This window comes from Halichoerus grypus, chromosome 3 (assembly GCF_964656455.1).
Source record: "Halichoerus grypus chromosome 3, mHalGry1.hap1.1, whole genome shotgun sequence".
Taxonomy (NCBI): domain Eukaryota; kingdom Metazoa; phylum Chordata; class Mammalia; order Carnivora; family Phocidae; genus Halichoerus; species Halichoerus grypus.
The window spans coordinates 34,526,493-34,547,882 of record NC_135714.1 but is presented as its reverse complement, the minus strand read 5'-3'; the positions used below and the strand labels follow the sequence as shown (position 1 = coordinate 34,547,882).

The 21,390-nt window shown below is 40.5% G+C and overlaps 1 protein-coding gene and 1 long non-coding RNA gene across 4 annotated transcripts in view; one reads left to right on the top strand and one right to left on the bottom strand.

Annotated features, from left to right (window-relative positions):
• SLC30A9 (solute carrier family 30 member 9) overlaps positions 1-2,210 on the bottom strand; it is a 79,880-nt gene extending 77,670 nt beyond the window's left edge. The window contains exon 1 of one of the 3 annotated variants that reach the window (XM_078068555.1): positions 1,961-2,210. In XM_078068555.1, coding sequence (XP_077924681.1) covers positions 1,961-2,072 — 112 coding nt within the window. In that variant the 5' untranslated portion in view covers positions 2,073-2,210. Of the gene's footprint in view, positions 1-1,626; positions 1,852-1,960 lie in introns of those variants that run through there. The other 2 variants (XM_036076964.2, XM_036076965.2) reach the window with 2 other exon arrangements.
• A 52-nt stretch (positions 2,211-2,262) lies between these two features.
• Positions 2,263-16,627, top strand: LOC118525996 (uncharacterized). Its single transcript, XR_004912412.2, has 3 exons — positions 2,263-2,629; positions 5,547-5,634; positions 16,506-16,627. It is a non-coding gene; the product is annotated as an uncharacterized LOC118525996 (long non-coding RNA).
• Positions 16,628-21,390: the final 4,763 nt, after the last annotated feature.

Here is a 21,390-nt window from a genome sequence, read left to right as displayed (position 1 = left end):
TCCTCTACAATACTATTTTCCTTTTCACCTTTAAACTGAGCTTTCAGTGTATAGGCATTTCTCATTTTTAAGTATGCAGATAAAGCAATTGTTTCCCTTAAGGTTTCCTTCTCTCCTTACTCTTCTTAAGTTTACCCCCTCTGCCATACAGGAATTTTAGAAGCATAAACTTTATTTCTTGACAAAGAAAAACATCTGTTTTTAGATTTTTTTTTCCCAAAAGTTCTTCAAATATCCTTTTCTTCTTACATTCATCTACTTAAATAGTACCCTTTTTCTAAATGCTTTTTAAATTTTACCATAATGGCTGCCCTTTTAAAAACTGTTCCAGTTAGTACTGGAACTAAATTTTCACAAAGAAGGTTATTTTTAAAACCTACTGTGTGTTAAGTGCGAAAACACATTTTAATTTTCTGTTGATAAACATTCCAAAGAACTTTGCAAAGTCATTCTGACTGAAGAAATAGGTACTTATTATCTGTGGTTCACAGGCGGATGAGACAAAGAGTACGTAATTTTCGGCATGATGACAGCTACAGAGAATAGGAATAACAAATTACACTATTTTAAGTCCTTTCTACCAACTTAGAAGGCAGTTTAGCCAATATACCTAATTTAAGTGTAAAATGCCAAAACTGCTTGGACAATAGAATCAACTATGCTAGAAAGTTTACTTGGGGATTCTGGAGTACTGTATAATCAGAAGATTCATTTTGTTCATAAGAGAACCAGCTATATTGCCAATATAGAAAAATTCAACTTTTTTTTTTAATGCTTTCAATGGTTAAAGAAAACATATTCTTTCTAGAAAATTTGAAAAATTCAACTTTTCTATACCCACCAAAAAGCCCCAGAACATGTTAAAAGTAACCCTTCTGAAATGTTAAAAGCCAGTTTTTACATTTATTGCAAATAAAAGATACTAATATATTCTAATTTATCTGCATAGCACAGGCGTCACTATAACTTATGCTACTTGTAAACTTGAATGACTCGACTCCAAGTTCTAACTTCTATTGCCAGGCCACAAACATGCTACAAATTTTTTCAAACATGAATTTTTGGGAAATGTTTCTGTAAATACTCTGTATGCTCAAGAATCTAAGGAATTAGACTAGGGGTGGATTTGGTTCTGTGTTTTTCCCTCTGTTCTCAAGGGGTCAAGCTATGGCAAAAAACATAGGTAAGCCTGACTAAAACCTACAAGTTCAATGCTATTTTGGAAACTGTGGGACAACTTAAATTTGAGTCAAAAAAGAATGTGGAAAGAGAGGAATAAAAATTCTCGTCAACCACCTTTTTCTGGGCTACAGCTCCAGTACACAGGATTTAACCAAAAAGATTGTTAACAGAACTGAAGAGTTAGTTCTTTTGCTTTACAATCCAAAACTGGGCTCATTCAATGACTGCAGCATGGTCATATCCTCATACTCAATGATTCGTAAATGATGAGTAGCACACCCCCATCCCTCCCTCCCTCCTCTTTAGGAAATTTAAGGAAAAAAGTTGGGAAAACGGGAAAAGGAGCAGGGCAAGAAAATCTTTTGAGCCAAAGACGCTCAATGAAGGGGAGTCGGTGAAATCGAAAGACCCTGGCACTTTTAGGATTCCTCAATTTCTCATTACCTAGGGGAGAGGGGTTGTCATCGGGGGACACCGCAATGCGCACGTAGCGTTTTATCTGGTACCAGGTAGTTGGCTTCATGTATGTGACCCAGCCGGAGAGCTACCCGCAAGTTTCCATGGGAGTCGTGCTAGGGCCTTAGGCAAAACCAGGGTCTGGGAGAGCTGTCAGAAGTCCCCGCCAGCTGGGCGGGCTGAATTGCAAAGGCAGACCCGAAAGGAAGGTTCTGGGGTTGGGGAAGGGCAAGCGGGCGAAGTGCCGGAGGCGAGGTGCCGAGCCCGGCCTGCTCCTCCAGGCCCGCTGCCGTGGAGCCAGCGGCCGAGGCGGGACACTCACCCTGGCGCTCGCTGGAGCCGTGGGCCGCCGCCCTGCAGCGCAGACGGAGCCGGCACAGGGAGGACCAGCTACATCTGTGGGCCGCAGCGGCGGCGGCCAAGCCCGGTAACATCCTGGCGGGGCAAAGGCCCCCACTCGGACACCACCTCCTGCCTCCGCGACGCCGCGGGGAACTGACTCCATAGACTGGACACCTGCTAACACTCACGCCTGCGCCGCCGCGGCGGCCTCATTGAACCGGAAATGGTAACATCATTTATCGGCGCCGGTCGCGCAGGTGGCGGAAGTGACGTAGACAAGGAGTAGAAATCTGGAGGCCTTGTCTCCGCAGACCGAGACCCGCGGCGTGGGCAGGGCGTGGCTGCAGTCAGGCTTCGGTGTCCGCCCTTCTTTTTCCCGCATCTTATCTTTTCGCTTTAGTCGGAAATCATCGCGTATCGTTTTCATCTGAACAGCTAGGAAAGCTTTGGGAGAAGTGACAGGGCCTTTTCCGGCGTCTGCCTGCTCCTTTCTATTTTGTGAGCTCGAAATTTGGGCGGTGGTGTTGGAAATGGGAAGAAAGGTGGAAAAGAAGGATGCTGGTTTTCTTAACCTCTTTCGGGAGCCTTCTTGGATGAGCCTAAGCGGCGGCTAACGTACCGAACTCAGTACTCTCCGAACATTGCCACAGTACGTCGTTCTCCTCTTTGTAACACACTTTTGTGTAGCCAGTACATGAAGGCAAGTACTCACTTGGAATCAGTACTTGCCTTACTAACCTCTGAACCTCAGATTCTCGTGTGTAATGTAGTAAAGTAAGGCTTTCATAGTTCAAGATTTGCCTGAGTAAAGGGAGATGTGCAGACATCGGAAAAGGAGTCAGTCTGGTTCTAGAGAGAAAGAGACCGGAACAATATTCACCGCGGTGTTTACCCCTTACACGCTCGATCAGGTCTCAGCGTAAACTCGGGAGAGGCTTTCCTTAACCCTGGCCAATGTAGTAGGGCTGGTTATTCTCTGCCGGGTTGCCTTGTGTATTTTCTTCAAAATGCTTATCACTATTCGGAATTATCTGTGTATTTATTTTTTTTAATTTTCTGTCTCTCAGAATAGAAAATAAGCATCAGGATGCTGGAATCTTAGGTTTTGTACATTGCTGTTTTCAAGAGGGTAAAAAACAATAGCTGGCACAACAAATAAGTTGAGTGGAATGCATGGTGGTTTGTTTTGAAATCAATCTGAGTAGCTTAACTATGTTACTACACAATAACTATTTCAAAGAGAAATAAATTAGCATGTTCCTAGAATCAAGTCTTATGCTAATTTAGATAACCGGTTTGTGAAGTCATAGTGATGAAATTATAAGAATGGTAAAGTTAGCTTCTGTGACAAACATAGTCTAAAACGTTAAATGGTCAGGGCATCTCAGTGGCTTAGTCGGTTAAGGGTCCCACTCTTTTTTTTTTTTTTTAAGATTTTTTATTTATTTGACACAGGGAGAGAGGGCGTGCTGGCCCTCGAGAGAGCACAAGCAGGGGGAGTGGCAGAGGGAGGGGGAGAAGCAGACTCCCCGCTGAGCAGGGAGCCAGATGGAGCCAGATGAGGCTCAATCTAAGGACACTGGTATCATGACCCCAGCCAAAGGCAGAGGCCAAACCTACTGAGCCACCCAGGTGCCCCTAAGCGTCCCACTCTTGACTTCAGCTCAGGTCATCATCTCCGGATGGTGGGATGGAGCCCCACAGGGAGCCCTCCCCCTTTGGTCCTCCCCCCCTCTCGTGCAGCACTCTCTTCCCCCTCTGTCTCTCTCAAATAAATAAAAATCTTTAAAAAAAAAATAAAATAATTTCACCACTTACTTGGTTACCTTCCTTCACTTAAAAAAAAATTAAGTGGACATTTAAAAATGTTGTGCCATAAATATGCATAACTTCAAGATTACTCAAATATCTGAATATTACTGGAAAGTTCTCTCTTCCTTGTAATAGATTTTAACGGAAATTCAACTCTATGATATAAAATACATAAAGGCTTAGCTCTAATTTTATGTAAATATCCATTGGCCTTCACTAATAATGCTTACCTGCTTTGGATTCTTAAAGTAGCCCCTGGTTTCTTAACTTGGATACTGTATTAATTTTGATAAACCTCCAGAAGTCTTGACTTGCCAAATAAATTTGAAGAATAAAGCAGATCATGCTGGGTTCTATCAAATAATAAGGTCTCCATGGACTTGGATTAAAATACTTCTGCAGCTGTCTTGGTGTTTACACCTATATTGTCATTATATACTTGTCCTGCTGGACAGTCCTCAAAATTTCCCCAAGTGCTGAAAATTGAGGCAATGTCAGTTTTAGAGTTCCTTAGGAGAATTTCCTTTGACCCTAAATTCTTTGAGAAATCCCATCCTTACCAAGATATTTTGCCTTACTGCTCCACTTCAGACACATTCAGCAGCTGCCTATATGTACAAAATGGGTAAGATTCCAATATCATGGAGCTTATTTTCTATCAGAGGAAACATAAAATTTAAAAATAAACACATAATTTCAAATAGTGATATTATTAGGGGTGTCTGGCTGGCTTAGTCGGTAAAGCATGCGACTCTTGATCTTGGGGTTGTGAGTTTGAGCCCCACATTTGGGGTACAATTTACTTTAAAAATATTAGTAATAATATTGATCACTTACTAATTGCCACACTCTCCATGTGCATTATCTCATTCATAACACTTAAGCAAGTTATAGATGAGGAAAATAAGGCAGAGGTCTTGCTTTTTACCACCACACATTACTTTCTAAGTCAGTGGGTTTTATCCTCTGGAAGAAAATACGAGGTCTTTCAAAAGACTTGAATGACAACATGGTCTTTTGTTTCCTGAAATGTAGGTCGAGAGAGCATGTCCCTAGATTTTTTTATGTATGATCAACATGATACTGAGTTTCAAAAAAATAAACTTTCATGAGGATTTGTGATATAAATAGATGCCTAAATGTAGGTAACTGTTAAGTCAGAGAGATGGAAATAGAAGTTAGGAAAGGAGTGAAGTGTCATTTGATTATTAGCACACACCACAACACCTGCAGGGTTTTCCATGAACTCTGAATAAGTTCCTCCATCTTTCAGGAATTTGCTTCTGTAATTGAGCTGACTGTTCCTTGGTTTCACCTTGTCTGTTGCTTTGGGAAAATAGTGATTGCTGATCATGAGACAAACTTGGCCATTTATTTGGAAAATTGACTTAAGATAATCCATTGCAAGATAAAGTGAGTGGTTCTATCATGAGGTATACTAATAATACAAATTTAATTTTCAATGCATATATTTGTGGGCATCATGTTGATTTTTGCATGCAGGATTGGGGGTGGAGGGAGCTTGCCCACCTAAACACTTCAAAAAGAAAACAGCTTGTGTGTGGATAAAAGGGAGACGACCTGGCCACAGCCGAGAGTGTCAATGCCTACTGTACAAACGTGGTCAGAAGCAGTGTGGGTCTGCACAGACACAGTTTGCATGTATAGGCAAACATCTGCCTAAGTAAAGAAAGTGAAATGTGAATTTGATACGATGTCTGACCAGGCTGCTAATCCTCCTCTCCATTTTTCAGAGCTGTTGAGTGATTTTCCCAAAACCACTCAGCAAGGATGGGCTTGAACATGGAATCAGACACTGGTCCCCTGACTCCAAATCTGTAGGTGTGTGAGCATGGGATGCACGGGGGAGAGGCAGAGGTTGGTTGTTCTCATGGGTTTTGTCCCCACATTATTCTGTGAAGTAACTTGTTTCTTAATCACAATTATTACGTGAAAAAACTATATGGTAACTCCACTTGCATTCAATAGATTCACTCTTTGCCACTTCCATCCAGGAATAAAAAGAGTGATTTCTCCAATGATGACCATATTCCTGGGTCCTAGCTCTTTTATCCATCTTAGTTTCTCCAATAATAGCCCCTTCTACAATTCACTTTGTCAAGTTGGGGGGGAAATTTTATATGTAAATTTATATGTATGCATCTTTCACCATGTGCCCCTGGCTCCCTTCCTCAGAGGTTAGTGATCAGGGGATTACAGTCATTACAATTGGGAAAATCAAGTTACTAAATACTCCTGGGGACAGAGGAGACTGAAATGTTTGATAACCTTTATCCTTGAGAAAAATAAGCTGGGGACTGAGAGCAAGTTGATTTGGTACTTTTGGAAAGGGCAGCATTTGTGAAGAGAGTAACTTTCTTCTGCAAAGCCACAGGTGGGGGCACCAAAAGAAATTCTCGTAGGTTTTTAAAAATTTAACTTTTTTTTTTTTAAAGATTTTATTTATTTTACAGAGAGAGAGAGAGCACAAGCAAGCAGAGTGGCAGGCAGAGGGAGAAGGAAAAGCAGGCTCCCCACTGAGCAAGGAGCCCGATGCTGGACTTGATCCCAGGACCCCGGGGTCCTGGGGTTAAGGCAGCCGCTTAACCGACTGAGCCACCCAGGCACCCCTTTAAAAGTTTAACTTTTTATTGAAGTATAATACGCAGAAGAAAGCATAAATCCTACGGGCACACCTCTAAGGATTTTAACTAAGGAATGAAACTATGTTAACGGTACACAGCATTACTGGCTTCCCAGAAGCTTCTCTTCCACTCACTACTCTCCCACCCCTCAAGGTAACATGCTTCTAACAACATAGATTGATCTTCCCTGTTTGGGGACTTTATATGCATGAATTATATATACACTGTGTATTCTTTCATAGTACATATGAAAGAATCTAGTTTCTTTACCTCAATATTATGTTTGTGGGATTCATACTGTTTTCATTCTCACAGCTATGTAAGATCCCATTGTACGGATATCCCACAATTTACCCATTTTACTGCTGATTAGCATTTGGGTAGTTTCATTTCGGAGCTATTGCAAATTATCATGGACATGTGTATGTGTTTCTGATGGATATATTCCTAGGACTAAAATTACTGGGTCACAGTATGCAAACTTCCAGCTTTAGCAGTTACTAGCAGTTTTCCAAAGTAGTTGTACCAATATACACTCCCAACAGCAGTATGTGAAAGTTCTGTTTCCTCATGACCACACCGACATTTGCTACTATCTTCTTTTTTAGCCTCATGGTAGGTATGGAGTGGCATGGCATTGTAGTTTTAATTTGTATTTCCTTGATGATAAATGAAGTTGGATACCTTTTCAAATACATATTGTCCATTTGGATATGCTTTTCATATCCTATTTAAGACTATTATTGCCCACCTTTCTTTTAGGTTGTCTGTCCTTTTCTTACTGATTTGTATGATTGATTTGTATGATTCTTAATGATTTGTATATTCTGGAAACAAGTCCCTTGTTGGATATATGTATTACAAATATCATCTTCCACTCTTGTGAGTTGTCTTACCATTTTTTAGTGGTATCTTTTAAGGAAAGGAAGTTCTTAATGTTACATTATCAAATTGTCCAAATTACCAATTTATTTTACTAATAGTTAATATATTTTGTGTTCTATTTTGAAAACTTGTACTTAGGCTTTGGTACTTATAAAGTTTTGTAGCATCTTCAAGATGAGGAGAATGGTATTTCCATCCCCATTGTATGTTTGCTTAACCACCAAGCTTGCTGACCTATCCCAGTGCTATGAATTTGAGAGGAAATTTTGAGCACTGGGAGGAGATGGTACAGAGAGCAGAGACTGTGGATCCTGACTGATCCTACAGACCTCAAGTTGGGATCACAGAGAGTAAATGAGATTGAGACCTACAGACTTGTCATAGAACACCAAAACATGGGGCAACAAGTATGTGTGTATCAGGTATGTGTGTATCACCACTGCCAGCCAGTAGTCAGCTGATGGATACAGCAAGTCCTGCAAAGAACTACCAAAACATAGGGAGCTGCTTGGGATTGAATTTCTCCTCAGTGGGGCCTGTCAGGGAGCCCCATGTGTCCTCACTGACAAGTAGCTAGATAAGCCACAATGACCTACAGAAAGGGGACAACAACTTTACCACACTCATGCATTTGGGAGATCACATATTTCCCTTGTTGAGCTCCTGACCCCACCATCAGAAAAGCAAGAATATGGAAGAGAAAGAGGTGTGTGTAAAGTGAGTTGGAACCACACAGGTCTCGTCTACTCTACCCTGGAGGGGGCGTGAGTGTTTTTAAATTAAATATGAGATTAATGTTTTTTTAAAAGATGTATTTATTTATTTGAAAGACAGAGCACAGCAGGGGCCAAAGGGGGGAGGAGAGGGAGAGAAGCAGACCCCTTGCTGAGCACAAAGCCCTACACAGGGCTCAATCCCATGACCCCAAAATCACGACCTGAGCCAAAACCAAGAGTCAGACACTCAACCAACTGAACCACCCAGATGCCCAGATGCCGAAGATTCATGTTTTAAATGAAGAGAACTAAATCGCAGTACCTGGAATTAAAGTTTTAAGAGCCAGGGAGGCTACTACCCCAAAACAATGAAGTTTGACCAAGTACCAAGTGTAGAAAATATGAAAATTTCATGCTTATGCGTCTTGAGATTCTCAAACTGGCTACACATCTTTGTTTCCCCTGGTATCTTTAGACAGGGATTGTTTAGTATTCATCTCTCAAGCCTTGGTGTCTAGCGTACAATAGTACATGGAACATAAGATGTATGTGAGTGAGTGAATGAATGCATGCAAACTGTAAGAACTACATAACTGTTCTAATTCTCCGTAAGTACAGAGTCTCTTTCAGAGAGAGAAAGTTATGGTTATGTCTGTAAAATCTCTACAACTTTCACCCTACAGAGAGAGCTTTCAATCCACTTTCACCTCTTTTTCTAATCAGCTCTCCTTCCCCCTCAATAAACACATACATAACTCTACTAGGAGGAAGAAGGACTTCCCCTTAAATGTTACATGACTTTGAGCTGCATTCCTAAGAGGCTCTCTCAGCCTCTAGAATCCTTTCCCTCTCTTTTTCCCTGCTCTGTCTCCAGCATTCTACTCAATTTCCTCATCCACCATCTCCTTCCCATTTCTCCATAAATAACCTCGTAACTCTGCCCCTCTGGCCTTACCATGTACCAGTTCTGTCCATGTTTGAAGCCACTTCCCCACTCAGCATCGCTGTTGGGAATCTGGGAGAGAGGAATGGGAGGCAGTATTTCTTTCCTTCTTTTCTCAAATATCTATACAAGTGGGGATAGGAAGGTAAAAAGATAAATGGCCAGAGTCTTGCTCTTTTTTATTCCTAGCCTCTTGTGAACCCATCTTCCACCAAGTATTTCAGTAGCATGGCCATGCTTCATTTCAGCTGTTTCGTTCCCACCAGCTGTGCTACCCTTTCTCCTGATACCTCCAACAGTCCTTGTGTTTGGAGAGCTAGCTGGAAGTACTTTTGTCTGGCATCTCTCTCTCTCTCTCTCCATATATATATCAGAGTTCTGTGAAATTTTGCACTGATTATTTGCTCTTTCTAAAAATATCCAGACTTTTACTTTTTAGCCATTAAAAAAAAGGGGGGGTTTGAACTGAGTCAATTCTTGTATTTTGGCTAAGCCATATCTGGACACAGCAGCTATAGAGAAACTGAAAAAGGAAGAAAAGAATCCTGTCCATGCCGTTTCCTGGTTAGGAAGGAGCAGACTTTAGAGAGGGGAAGCCAAAGCATGCTTTGTAACAACCTGAAAATACGCCCTTGAAGGCTAAGGCCTAAATTGTACCCGTAAAATGGTAAACAAGCTTGACTGTGGCTTTGGCTTATTTACAATAAGGAATAAATCAATTGAAGCATTTTACATTCTTATTCATACCTAAACAGAAAGAGACCATAAAAAGCCTTTTCAAAGAATTGGGGCAAATGGAAGAATTTAATAAACAGAAAAGAATTTAAAAAATGAGGAAATAAAAAATAAGCAGCAAAAATATTTTTTAAAAAGCTAAAAACATTTTAGAAAGTGTCAAAAAAATAATTACTAACCCCACATGGCTGGGACAAATGAATTGCAATCAGAGGCCAGAGTACAAAAAATAATTATTCATTAACTTGCAGTGTAGCCTCTGCTACATGTTATTTCAGCAACTAAATTGTGCAGTAATGACAATGAATTCTAAACTTAAATCTGTAATAATGTGGCAGAGTCATTCCTATCCCATACTTGCAAAAAATAGTAATAATTTAAAAAAGAAAAAGTGGTTAAATGGAATCAAGACTAGTCCTAGAATCTAATGTCTTTGAACAGGGCTGGGCAGCAGGCTGCTCACTGACGTAACTGCTGAATACAGTTTTTAGGGCGACAGAGGAAAAACTCTGAGGTAGCCCAGTATTTTTCACCCCTGCTGTTTTTTCTGATAATGGGCTCACACTCATTCCCTTTCCGTAAGTAAAGCATCAGACTGTTTACTCATTCCACCCTCTGGCCAAGAAGTACAAGTTCATGATGGAAACCATACTCTAGGCAATGGATTTTGGCGATTATCAGGATGTGAAATGAGAAAATATGCAACTGACAAAGCTTAGAAACAAAATCAGGAATGAAGAAAAATAAATCTGAAAACAGACTATTTAAGTTTGTTATTAGAAACAAATTCTGGCCACCCCAAAGCTATTTGCTAAGCCCACCCCCGGCTTCCTCCACACCCACTGGCCTGCTCTGCCCCCAGGTCTCTGGGCTGCCAAGGGGCTGACTACAGTGGTCCTGACCTTTCTTGCTAAGAGCACATCTCTTTGCTGGGTTGCTCCTTTCAAGCAGGTGCATTTGATTGTACAGAACAGTTAGACCAACCATTGGGGCAGTTTTAGGAATTGTTTCTAAAATTTAAAAAAAAAAACTAATTCTAGATTAAACAAAATTTCTATCTAAATTCAGGTCTCCTGACGTGGAATTTTTTTTTAATGAAATTCTTTTGCAGTTTTTAAGTTTGTTCATTTTTTTTTTTAAGTAATCTCTGCACCCATAGGCTCAAACCTATGACCCCAAGATCAGGAGTTGCACGCTCTTCTGACTGAGCTGGCCAGATGCCCCTGGAATTTTTTTTTTTTTAATGATGGAGTAGTTCAGTGCCAGTGAAGGACATTTATCATATTTTCTGTCTGCCCAGCATACTTCAATGTAATTCCAATATCTGGGGAATCTCCCACCTTGTGGGGTCCACTTCCCCAAGGTAGAAGGCTGGGACTTGCTTCCCCAGGCCCCCTTGCAGCTTAGGGCCCACAGATGTGACAGAGACTTCCATTTGAAAGAAAGTAATGGGAAAAGCAAGGCATCTCATGGAATAAATTTGGAACAAGGGAAGAGGTATGAGGCCAAGATAATGCAGTTTTCAGAGAGAATAGGGACATAAGTTTTGGTGAGTGGCCCCACAGTCTCCAGTGGAGGTTGCATCACTCCTGGTTCTATAGCTTCCAAGCTTGATTCTCTACTTCCAGATATTGTTAGCTACCCGATATACTTTGAAAAGGATCTTTTTCTGTTTAACTGTGGTGGATTTTGTTTCAAACATTCAGTGTATATCCTAGGAACTGGCTTTTAACAATGGAAGAATAGGAACACATTCTTGTCCTAATAAAGCTTACACTCTGGTAGGGGAGACAGATGATAAAATAAATATATGATAATGCTACATGCCATATGATAAGCACTGTAAGACCGTAAGTATTGTAGAGAAAAATAAAGCAGCTAAGGAGAAAAAGTGCCAGGGTTGGAGTATGGCACATTTAGATAGGGTGGTCAGGAAAGTTCTGACCAAGAATGGCTAAAATTAACCACTCAGGAAATGACAGATGTTGGCGAGGATGTGGAGAAAGGGGAACCCTCTTACACTGTTGGTGGGAATGCAGGCTGGTGCAACCACTCTGGAAAACAGTATGGAGGTTCCTCAAAAAGTTGAAAATAGAGCTACCCTATGACCTAGTAATTGCACTACTAGGATTTATCCCAAAGATACAAATGTAGTGATCTGACGGGGCACATGCACCCCAATGTTTATAGCAGCAATATCCACAGTAGCCAAACTATGGAAAGAGACTAGATGTCCATCGACTATAAAGAAGATGTGGTGTATATATATATATACAATGGAATACTACTCAGCCATCAAAAGAAACCGAAATCTTCCCATATGCAACGTGGATGGAACTAGAGGTTATTATGCTAAGCGAAATAAGTCAGCCAGAGAAAGACAATTATCATATGATATGATAATGATCTCACTCTTATATGGAATTTAAGAAACAAAACAGGATCATAGGGGAAGGGAGGGAAAAATAAAACAAGACGAAACCAGAGAGGGAGATAAACCATAAGAGACTCTTTTTTTTTTTTTTTTTTTAATTTTATTTATTTATTTGACAGAGAGAGACACAGCGAGAGAGGGATCACAAGCAAGGGGGAGTGGGAGAGGGAGAAGTGGGCTTCCCGCTGAGCGGGGACCCCGATGCGGGGCTTGATCCCAGGACCCTGGGATCATGACCTGAGCCGAAGGCAGACGCTTAACCGACTGAGCCACCCAGGCGCCCCAACCATAAGAGACTCTTAATCATAGGAAAAAAACTGAGGGTTGCTGGAGAGGAGAGGGTGGGGGGATGGGGTAACTGGGTGATGGGACATTAAGAAGGGCATGTGATGTGATGAGCACTGGGTATTATACTGACTGGTAAGTCACTGAACTCTACCTCTGAAAATAATAATACATTATATGTTAATTGAAGTTAAAGTTAACTGAATTTAAATTTTTTTTAAAAAGGGAGGGGGTACCTGGGTGGCTCGGTCGGTTGAGCATCCAACTCTTTAATTTTGGCTTGGGTCATGATCTCGGGGTTGTGCGATCAAGCCCCACACAGGACTCCACACTCAGTGGGGAGTCTGCTTCTTCCTCTCCCTCTGCCCCCCAAAATAAATAATTTTTTAAAAATAATTTAAAAAAAAAGGAAAGTTCTGACCAAGATGACATTTGAATAAAGATCTGAAGGATGTAAAGGAATGAGTTAAATGGATATCTAGGTAAACATTCTAAGTAGAAGGGAAACAAGGAGTACTTGAGTGCGTGAGAAGTGTACTTGGCACATTCAAGGAAGAGCAAGGAAACCAGTGTGGCTGGAACAAGGTGAACAAGGGAAAAAGTAGTAGGTGATGAGGACCAAAAGGAGAGTGATCCAGTAGGTGCCGGTAGGTTACTGCAGGGGCTTTGAGAGTGGAAACGCTGAAGGGCTTTGAGCAGAGGAGACATGTATGATTTAAAAGGATCACTGTGATTGCTGCATTGAAAACAGACATAAGGAAAGGGGCTGGGCAAAAGCAGAAGAAAGAGAAAAGTGAAGAACTACTATAGCAAACTAGGTGAGAAGTGAAGATGGTTTGGCCCATGGTGGTAATTAAGGCCGGTGAAGAGACATGGCTGATTCTGGATATATTTTGAAGATATAACTGACATCATTTATTAACAGGTTGGTTTGGGGACATTCTGATAATTTCATGCTTCTGACATATAGGATTAGCATATATGATGTAATGTGTTTTCTAAGAATCAAAAGGCAGAAATATATGTATTCTCAACATTGGTAATATAAACTCTCTTACACTAATAGAGAGCTTTAGCATTAACACTACCTGATACATATATTACCAATCATCCTTACTCTGCTGAAGTCATTTAAAAAATATTTTCACTGGGGGTACCTGGCTGGCTCAGTCGGTAGAGCATGTGACTCTTGACTTCAGGGTTGTTAAGTTCAAGGCCTGCTCTGGGTGTAGAGATTACTTAAAAATAAGATCTTTAACAAAAAAACTTCAGTGTTTACTATGCGCAGGACATGGTAATTTGGTATCACCAAAAACTTAAATAGCACTAGAGTTCACAAAGCACTTTAACACATTATTAAACTCACAACCACTTAAAGAGAAACAGGTATTACCTGTTTCACAGATATGGAAACTGAGCCCTAGAAACATAAATAACTTGCCTCAGGTCACCTCCTGGCAGAGCCACATGAACATGTGAACATGGCCACAGATCCTTTACTCACAGATGAAAGTGCTATATCACAGATACACTCTAAAGTGGCATTCTACCACCTCAGGTTTCACTTTTCTTAGTTATAAAATACTTTCTACATATGTATCTTAAACACTAAGCCCATATATTGTGGACAGAATTTTGTTCCCTCCTCACCCCCTAAAAATTCTTATATTGCAGTCCTAACCTACCCAATGTGACTATATTAGAAGATAGGGCTTTTAGGAGGTAATTAAGGTTAAATTATAAGGGCAAGCCTTAAGCCAATAGGACTGGTGGGCTGTAAGAGAAAGAGATCTTTGGGGCGCCTGGGTGGCTCAGTCGTTAAGCGTCTGTCTTCGGCTCAGGTCATGATCCCAGGGTCCTGGGATCGAGCCCCGCATCGGGCTCCCTGCTCAGCGGGAAGCCTGCTTCTCCCTCTCCCGCTCCCCCTGCTTGTGTTCCCTCTCTCACTGTCTCTCTCTGTCAAATAAATGAATTAAAAAATCTGTAAAAAAAAAAAAAAAAAAATTAAAAAAAAAAAGAGAAAGAGATCTTTCTCCTCCAGGTATACATATCTGAACATACAGTGAGATGGTAGCTATTTACAAGCCAAGAGAAAAGGCCTCAGAATGAAATCTACCTTGCTAGCACCTTGACCTTGGACTTTCCAGCCTCCAGAACTCTTGAGAAAATAAATTTTGTTGTTTAAGTTACTCAGCCTATGGTATTTTGCTGTGGCAGCCCGAGTAGACTAATACACCATTATTATGGAAGAGAAAGGTGGTTTAATCTCTTAACACTTAATTTGGCCAATTTAACATATACACGAAACCCCAAAGAAATATTCAATTCCAACTTCATTTTCAGGCCATGAATAATCCAAACCACACAAAGTCCACAAGCCGGTGGAGATTAGAGTCATCCTTTTATGCTCCATTCAGCTGGCCCCTAAGCACCATTCACAGCCATGGAGTCTTACTCGTAGCCTCTGGGGGAGCAACATGTGCTAAGGCCAAGTTCACCAGAGAATCTCTTACAATCTCCTTCATACCTTCAATACCTGTGTTGTCCAATAAATTAGCCACTAGTTATATATGGAGAATAAGTATTTGATATATGGCCAGTGTGAATTGAGATGTGCTATAAGAATAAAGTATAGGGCGCCTGGGTGGCTCAGTTGGTTAAGCGACTGCCTTCGGCTCAGGTCATGATCCTGGAGTCCCTGGATCGAGTCCCGCATCAGGCTCCCTGCTCGGCGGGAAGCCTGCTTCTCCCTCTCCCACTCCCCGTTTGTGTTCCCTCTCTCGCTGTGTCTTTCTCTGTCAAATAAATAAATAAAATCTTTAAAAAAAAAAAAAAAAAAAAAGAATAAAGTATATACCGGATTTCAAAAACTTAATATGAAAAAATATATATAAAATATATTAATAACTGTTGAATAGTATTTTGGATACAGTGGGTTAAATAAAATATTATAAAAATTAATTTCACATTTCTTTTTACTGTTTTTAATGTGCTCCTAGAAAATTTAAAATTACATGTGGCGTGCATTTGTGCTTTGCATTGTATTTCTGTTGCTTCTCCATACACACACACACACAGTCTATTAGTCCTTTTGATATACTTACACTTTCCTCAGAATCTCAGCTCCAGCTCTTCTTGGGTCTTGCCTCCAAAGGATGTTGCCTGTCTTTCCTGCTCCAACTAGATCTACTATTGTTGTGGGCAGATTTCAGAACTTGAATATGCATGAGGTGGAAGGGAGAAGACCTTATGGGAGTCTAAACCCCCCCTCCCCTGGATAAAATATTGAATGCAATTAGATCTTTCCTCGTTGCACTGATACTTTTTCTCCTTCACTATTTTAGGTAACATTATTTTTAAAAGACCCTTCTAATAATGTAGCCTTTAGAATACAACATTCCAGGAAATGGAAGGGAGTGGCAGGGAAGATAACTCTATCCTATCATCCATACATTAATGATTTTGATCCTATACTACTCCCTATTTTTCAAAAGAGAAAAGCTGTCAAGAGTGATTAAATGCATTACCCAAGGTCACAGATCTGCATGAAGTAGATTTCTACTGAAATTTGAGCTCTAACCAGATTCTCTGCTCTTACCATTATATCACAATATCATGTAATCTCCAAAATTCAAACTTTTGACAATTCAAAATTTTATAGAACTTGGGTTAGGGAGAAAATGAGAGGTGGCCACTGATACAAACTAAACACTACCTGGAAAATAATTAGTTATTTTCTGTTTGGGATATAGATAAATGGGAAATTATGTTAGCTACTCAAGCAATTCAATAAAGCACTCCACAGAATTGTTCTAAATTACAGATGATGATGATGATGACAGTCAAAATGTTATATGCCCTTAGATATGAAGCACTGTACTAAACACTCTGTGCTTGAGCTCATTTTATCATCTCACAGTGTATGGGGTCCTAGTAACCCCATTTTATAGGAGAAACTGATCACAGGGCTAAGAATTGACTGAAACCAAGCCTGTCAGATTTCAGACCCTAGAGCTGGGCCATGCTCTACTGCCTTCCAATAATAATGGTTTTATCTCCACTACTTCTAGGTGTCTCACTTGGGATAAAAGAATGAAGTCACTCCCAATTTCTGGCAAATTCCCTAAAGAAGAAAGAATTGTAATTCTGGGCCTCATTCTCTGCATATTACAGATAAATTTAGTTTTGAGCATTTCTTAGACTATTTTTGCATCCTTCTTATGCACTCATTTGGGATAGTTTAGAAATAGCATGTTTTAGAGAGGACTTTTAATCATTTACTGATTTTGAAGATGTACTTCTGAAGAGAGCTCTCACAATTCCAGAAGCCGATCTGATGTTTGCCAAGTAATAGCATTTTTGCTTTCTGTCCCTTGCATGAACCTTTATATCCCTGGAAATATCCAACTGCCAACATAAGGCTTTGTATTTTAAGGCAGGGGCAGGGAGTCTCTTAACATGTCCACAGTTTCTTCTTTGCCCAGAAAGGTGTTGACTTAAAACATGATAACACAAGTTTTAACTAAACACTGACTCATCAAGCAGGATCTTCAAAGAAGTTCTTTAAATTCCAGGAGTCCCAGAATCCCCTAAGGTAAAATGAGAAACATAATATAAAACGTAGCTATTTGTTTGTACAAACCATTACGGTGTACGAATATGTTCACTTCAAACAATCCTCAAAATAACTGTCTATTGGCCACATTCTACAAATGAGGAAACTGAGGCCCAAGGAAACCAAGAGAATGTCTAAAGATTATAATCACCATTTGTGGACTTTCTGACATTACACTTGATTGATGTTACATGTATTTGCAACTCCTTGATCATACTTTAACATACAGCTGGTATGCCAGTTTGAATCCATCAACCAAAAAGAAAACTGAGAGATCCTGAATAAAGAGCTCAGAGAATATGGCAAAACATTTATTTACTTTTCCCATGAGTCTCTTATCAGACCGTATCAGAGTCTACTTCAGATAGACCGTAGTCCCTTTTCTAAGGCTCCTTGCCTCTCCACCATCACCTTCCCTTCTCCCCAGTCTTTTCCTGCCCCTTGCATCCCATTAGGTTCCCATGTCTATCTTGGACCAGCAATAAATTTAAATTCCACCTATCTTGAAGGGGAGGCTTTGGATCCTTCCGATTCTTCAGAATGAAACCCTACCAAAAGACCTTTCTTTTGTTGGTGCTGACCAGCTCTCAAATCTCAAAACCTAACTTTGGACTGATTTGTTTCTAGTAGTATGGCCAACACCCCAAATAATCTTTCCACTAAAATCAACCTAAAAAATCTGGTCAAATGGTAAAATAAATGCACCCCACCACACACACACCTTAAAAAAAAAAAAACGCAAGATGATAAAATGTAAAGAATTTTCAGAATAAGTGAATACACAGGTAATCAATCTATCTAGTACCTCTCAAACATGGAGTAAGAGGTGGGAAGCCAGTACCAGACAAGAAGGCAGGGGATAAAGAAGGCCACCCAAGGAGGGGATTCTAACAAGAGACGTCAGCATAACAAAAAATTGCATTTGAAGTTTAAAGAGGCAGCTAGGAAAGTTGCCTTTTTCTACCCTTGGAGCCAGGTGGAGGGAAGAAAACTCTGCATAACCACAAGCCAATATCCGTAACATTTGTGTCTCCAATTTATACTTTCTATATAGAAAAAAAAAAATCTAGAGCTGAGAATTTAAGTGGTCCCAGCTTGGTAGTGCCCCGAAGTCCCTAGCAGAAAAATACTAAAATTTTTAACACAAAACTTTAGGTATGGGGGCGCCTGGGTGGCTCAGTCGTTAAGCGTCTGCCTTTGGCTCAGGTCATGATCCCAGGGTCCTGGGATCGAGCCCCGCATCAGGCTCCCTGCTCCGCGGGAAGCCTGCTTCTCCCTCTCCCACTCCCCCTGCTTATGTTCCCTCTCTCGCTATCTGTCAGGTGAATGAATAAAATCTTAAAAAAAAAGAAAAACCACTTTAGGTATGGATGTTCAAATTTCTAAAGTTTAATGGAAAAAAAGAAACAGTAGTAAGTGTATACAAATTCCAAAATGGGAGATAGGTAAAATAGGATGAAAAAAAGTCCAATTAAAGAAAAATCAAGAAAGGAGGAAAAAGAAACACAAAAGGCAGGACAAAGAGCACAATATACTGACAATAAGCCCAAATATATCAGTAATGACAGTAAGTTTAAGTGGACTAAACTATCCAGTTAAAAAACAAAGTTATCAAATTATTGTTTAAAAAAAATCTAGCTATGTGTTATTGTCAGGTTGCAGAAGCAGAGCTGCTGTTATGGGATAAGGGATTTATATTAAAAGTAGACAATACCAGTGTGAGAGGAGATCTGGAACAGGGAGATGGAGAGTCAAAGATACTAACTAGTGCTCCTAAGCACTATTAGTGTTGGAAATTATAGGGGAAAACTGAGAAAGCACATGCCACCCAGCTGTGAAGTGGGAACGCAACAGGAATTTGTGGAAAGTTCTATGAGAAGCTACTGCCCCTGTGCGGCTACCACCTCTGTGGGTCCGCAGCCAAGCACCAGGGGGCCAACCTGGGGCAGCATTCAGAAGGAAGAGCTGGATGAAGTACAAAGAGCAAGAACACGCCAGACCCTGCTGGGCACCTATTCAGCTATTCATCACCCCGTCTACAGAATAAAGGCCACGCCTTCATTTCAGCCTGTCAGTTCCCACACAAATTCGTCTTTGGGCCCACTCTAACCCAGGAAAGGGAATTCTGGGAAAATGTAGTTCTCAGCTTGACCAAGCTGATCATAGAATAATCCAGAGCAGCTGTTCATAAAAGACACACCTAGGGGTGCCTGGGTGGCTCAATCCGTTAAGCATCCGACTCTTAAATTTCAGCTCGGGTCTTGATCTCAGGGTTGTGAGATGGAGCACCGCGTCAGGCTCGGCACTGGGCATGGAGCCTGCTTAAGATTCTCTCTTTCTCCCTCTCCCTCTGCCCCTCTTCTCCCCTTCTCTCCCTCTCTAAAAAAAAAAAAGACACACCTGAAGCATAAAGAATGGAAAGACACGTCAGGCAAAAAACTAAGCAAATGAAACCTGTGTATACCTATATTAAAATCAACAGTAAAATTTAAAGCAAAAATTATTTTCAAGAGTTAGAGGGTCATTATAGAAAGTGTTCAACTAAAAAATAAACTTCTCAAAATTGCATACATCTAATAATATAGCCTTAATACATAAGGCAATTGAGATTACAAGAGAAACTGACAAATGTTATCACAGTGACAGACTTTGACATACCTTTCTGAGATTTAATGGTAACAGCAGACAAGGAATAAGAAAGAGTATACGAGATGTGAGTAACACTAGTAAGTGTAAAGGAAAAACCGAGAATGCTCAGAGAGAAGGTGCAGGAAGGTATTACTTTAGATTGAAGATCGAGGTTTCACAGGGCAAATGCAACAGAATGGGGCAAGTGTTGAGGACACTGCCAAAAGAAAGGTTCATGAGATGTCTGGAGGTAGAGAAAAATGGAAATAAAGACAAGGTTAAGTTCAGAAAAAGGAAGCAATAGAGCATTTGTGGAATGACGCTTCATTGATAGGTGATAGGCCTTCCGAGTGCTGGGGGCTTTTCACTTTAGCTCAGCGCTAGGCCTCAAGGAGAAGTTCTTTCTCCTGGGTTTGTCTTTCTGTACTTCAGAGAAGTGGGAAAATGTACTAAGCCTTAGGGGCCTGAGATTCTCCCCCGACTTGAGAGGTGCCCATTCTCCTTTCCCTTCCCTCCTATCTCTGGTCAAAATTGAAAATTGTTGGCAAGGGAGTTACAAGATTGGAGTCTTGCAGGGTTCGAGCTTCAGTATTTTCTCCACCAGAAGGGATGTGGGTCAGGGAGAGGGTCAGTAACAATGATGGAGTACAGGGCAAAGAGATGGGGAAGGAGCTCAGCAAAAGGAATGAGTTCTTGAGGTTAATGTAATCCAGCCCTATTTCCCACAGCAGGAGATCAAGGAAGGTCTGGGACAGAGCTCTTCACTATTAAAGTGTATACTGGCCCAGGAAGACCAGAGCTGGTAGCCTCTTGCTGAATTGGGTCCACAGTGAGAGACTGGGAGTGTCAAAATGTTTTAATTTGAATTTCAATGCCCATGTACCCTCCTGCTCAGTTCAGTCTTCCCATGGCTCGCAGCAGTCCGTCATTGACTCCATCTATTGTTAGAACTCCTATGGATGTTGGCATGTGTGGCATTATCCTTTCAGTTTATTTTCCTTGGGTAATAGTAAATAGTTGAGAACTTGGGATCCTGGATATGTGTTTCTTTTTAAGAGTCTTGATCAACATTCAGGAAAAGAAAAACCTCAAAAGATTCTATGTGACTTAGCACCAAGATTTACAACCAGATTTACTAGTGGCTAATTACAACCCAAACTTGCTTTGTATTTTCAAAGGGCTTTTTGTATATTCCATCTATGATGATACTAAAATGTGAAAATACAGGGGATGGGTTAAATAGCCCTTATCAATAAGATTATACAAAACGACACTAAAATACTTAACCAGTGGTAAGTTCTACTGATGTCTGAGAGTGATAACATTATTTCAAAGGAAAAATTTGAGTATTTGGTGTAAATGGTTATGAAATACTTTTTTTTCTTGGCATGGTAATTAGGAGATCCATGTATAGGAGAAGCATTATAACCAAAAAAAAAAAAAAAATGTTCATTTACTAGAGAAGTTATCTCCTCTTATCCTTGCTCAAAACTCTGAAGACATGTGAGGTGTCTAAAATGACCTTCTGAGGTGGGGCAAAAAGCAAATACTTGAAAGCATCTCCTAAGTATTGAATGATTTATTCTACAAATTCTGAAAAAGAATTGTATGAATACCCAAATTATGATGGTATCACAAAGAACAGCCATGGGCCGCTGTTTCCTAAGACTATCACTGAGACTATAAAAATGTGCATTCAGTGAGCATAGTCT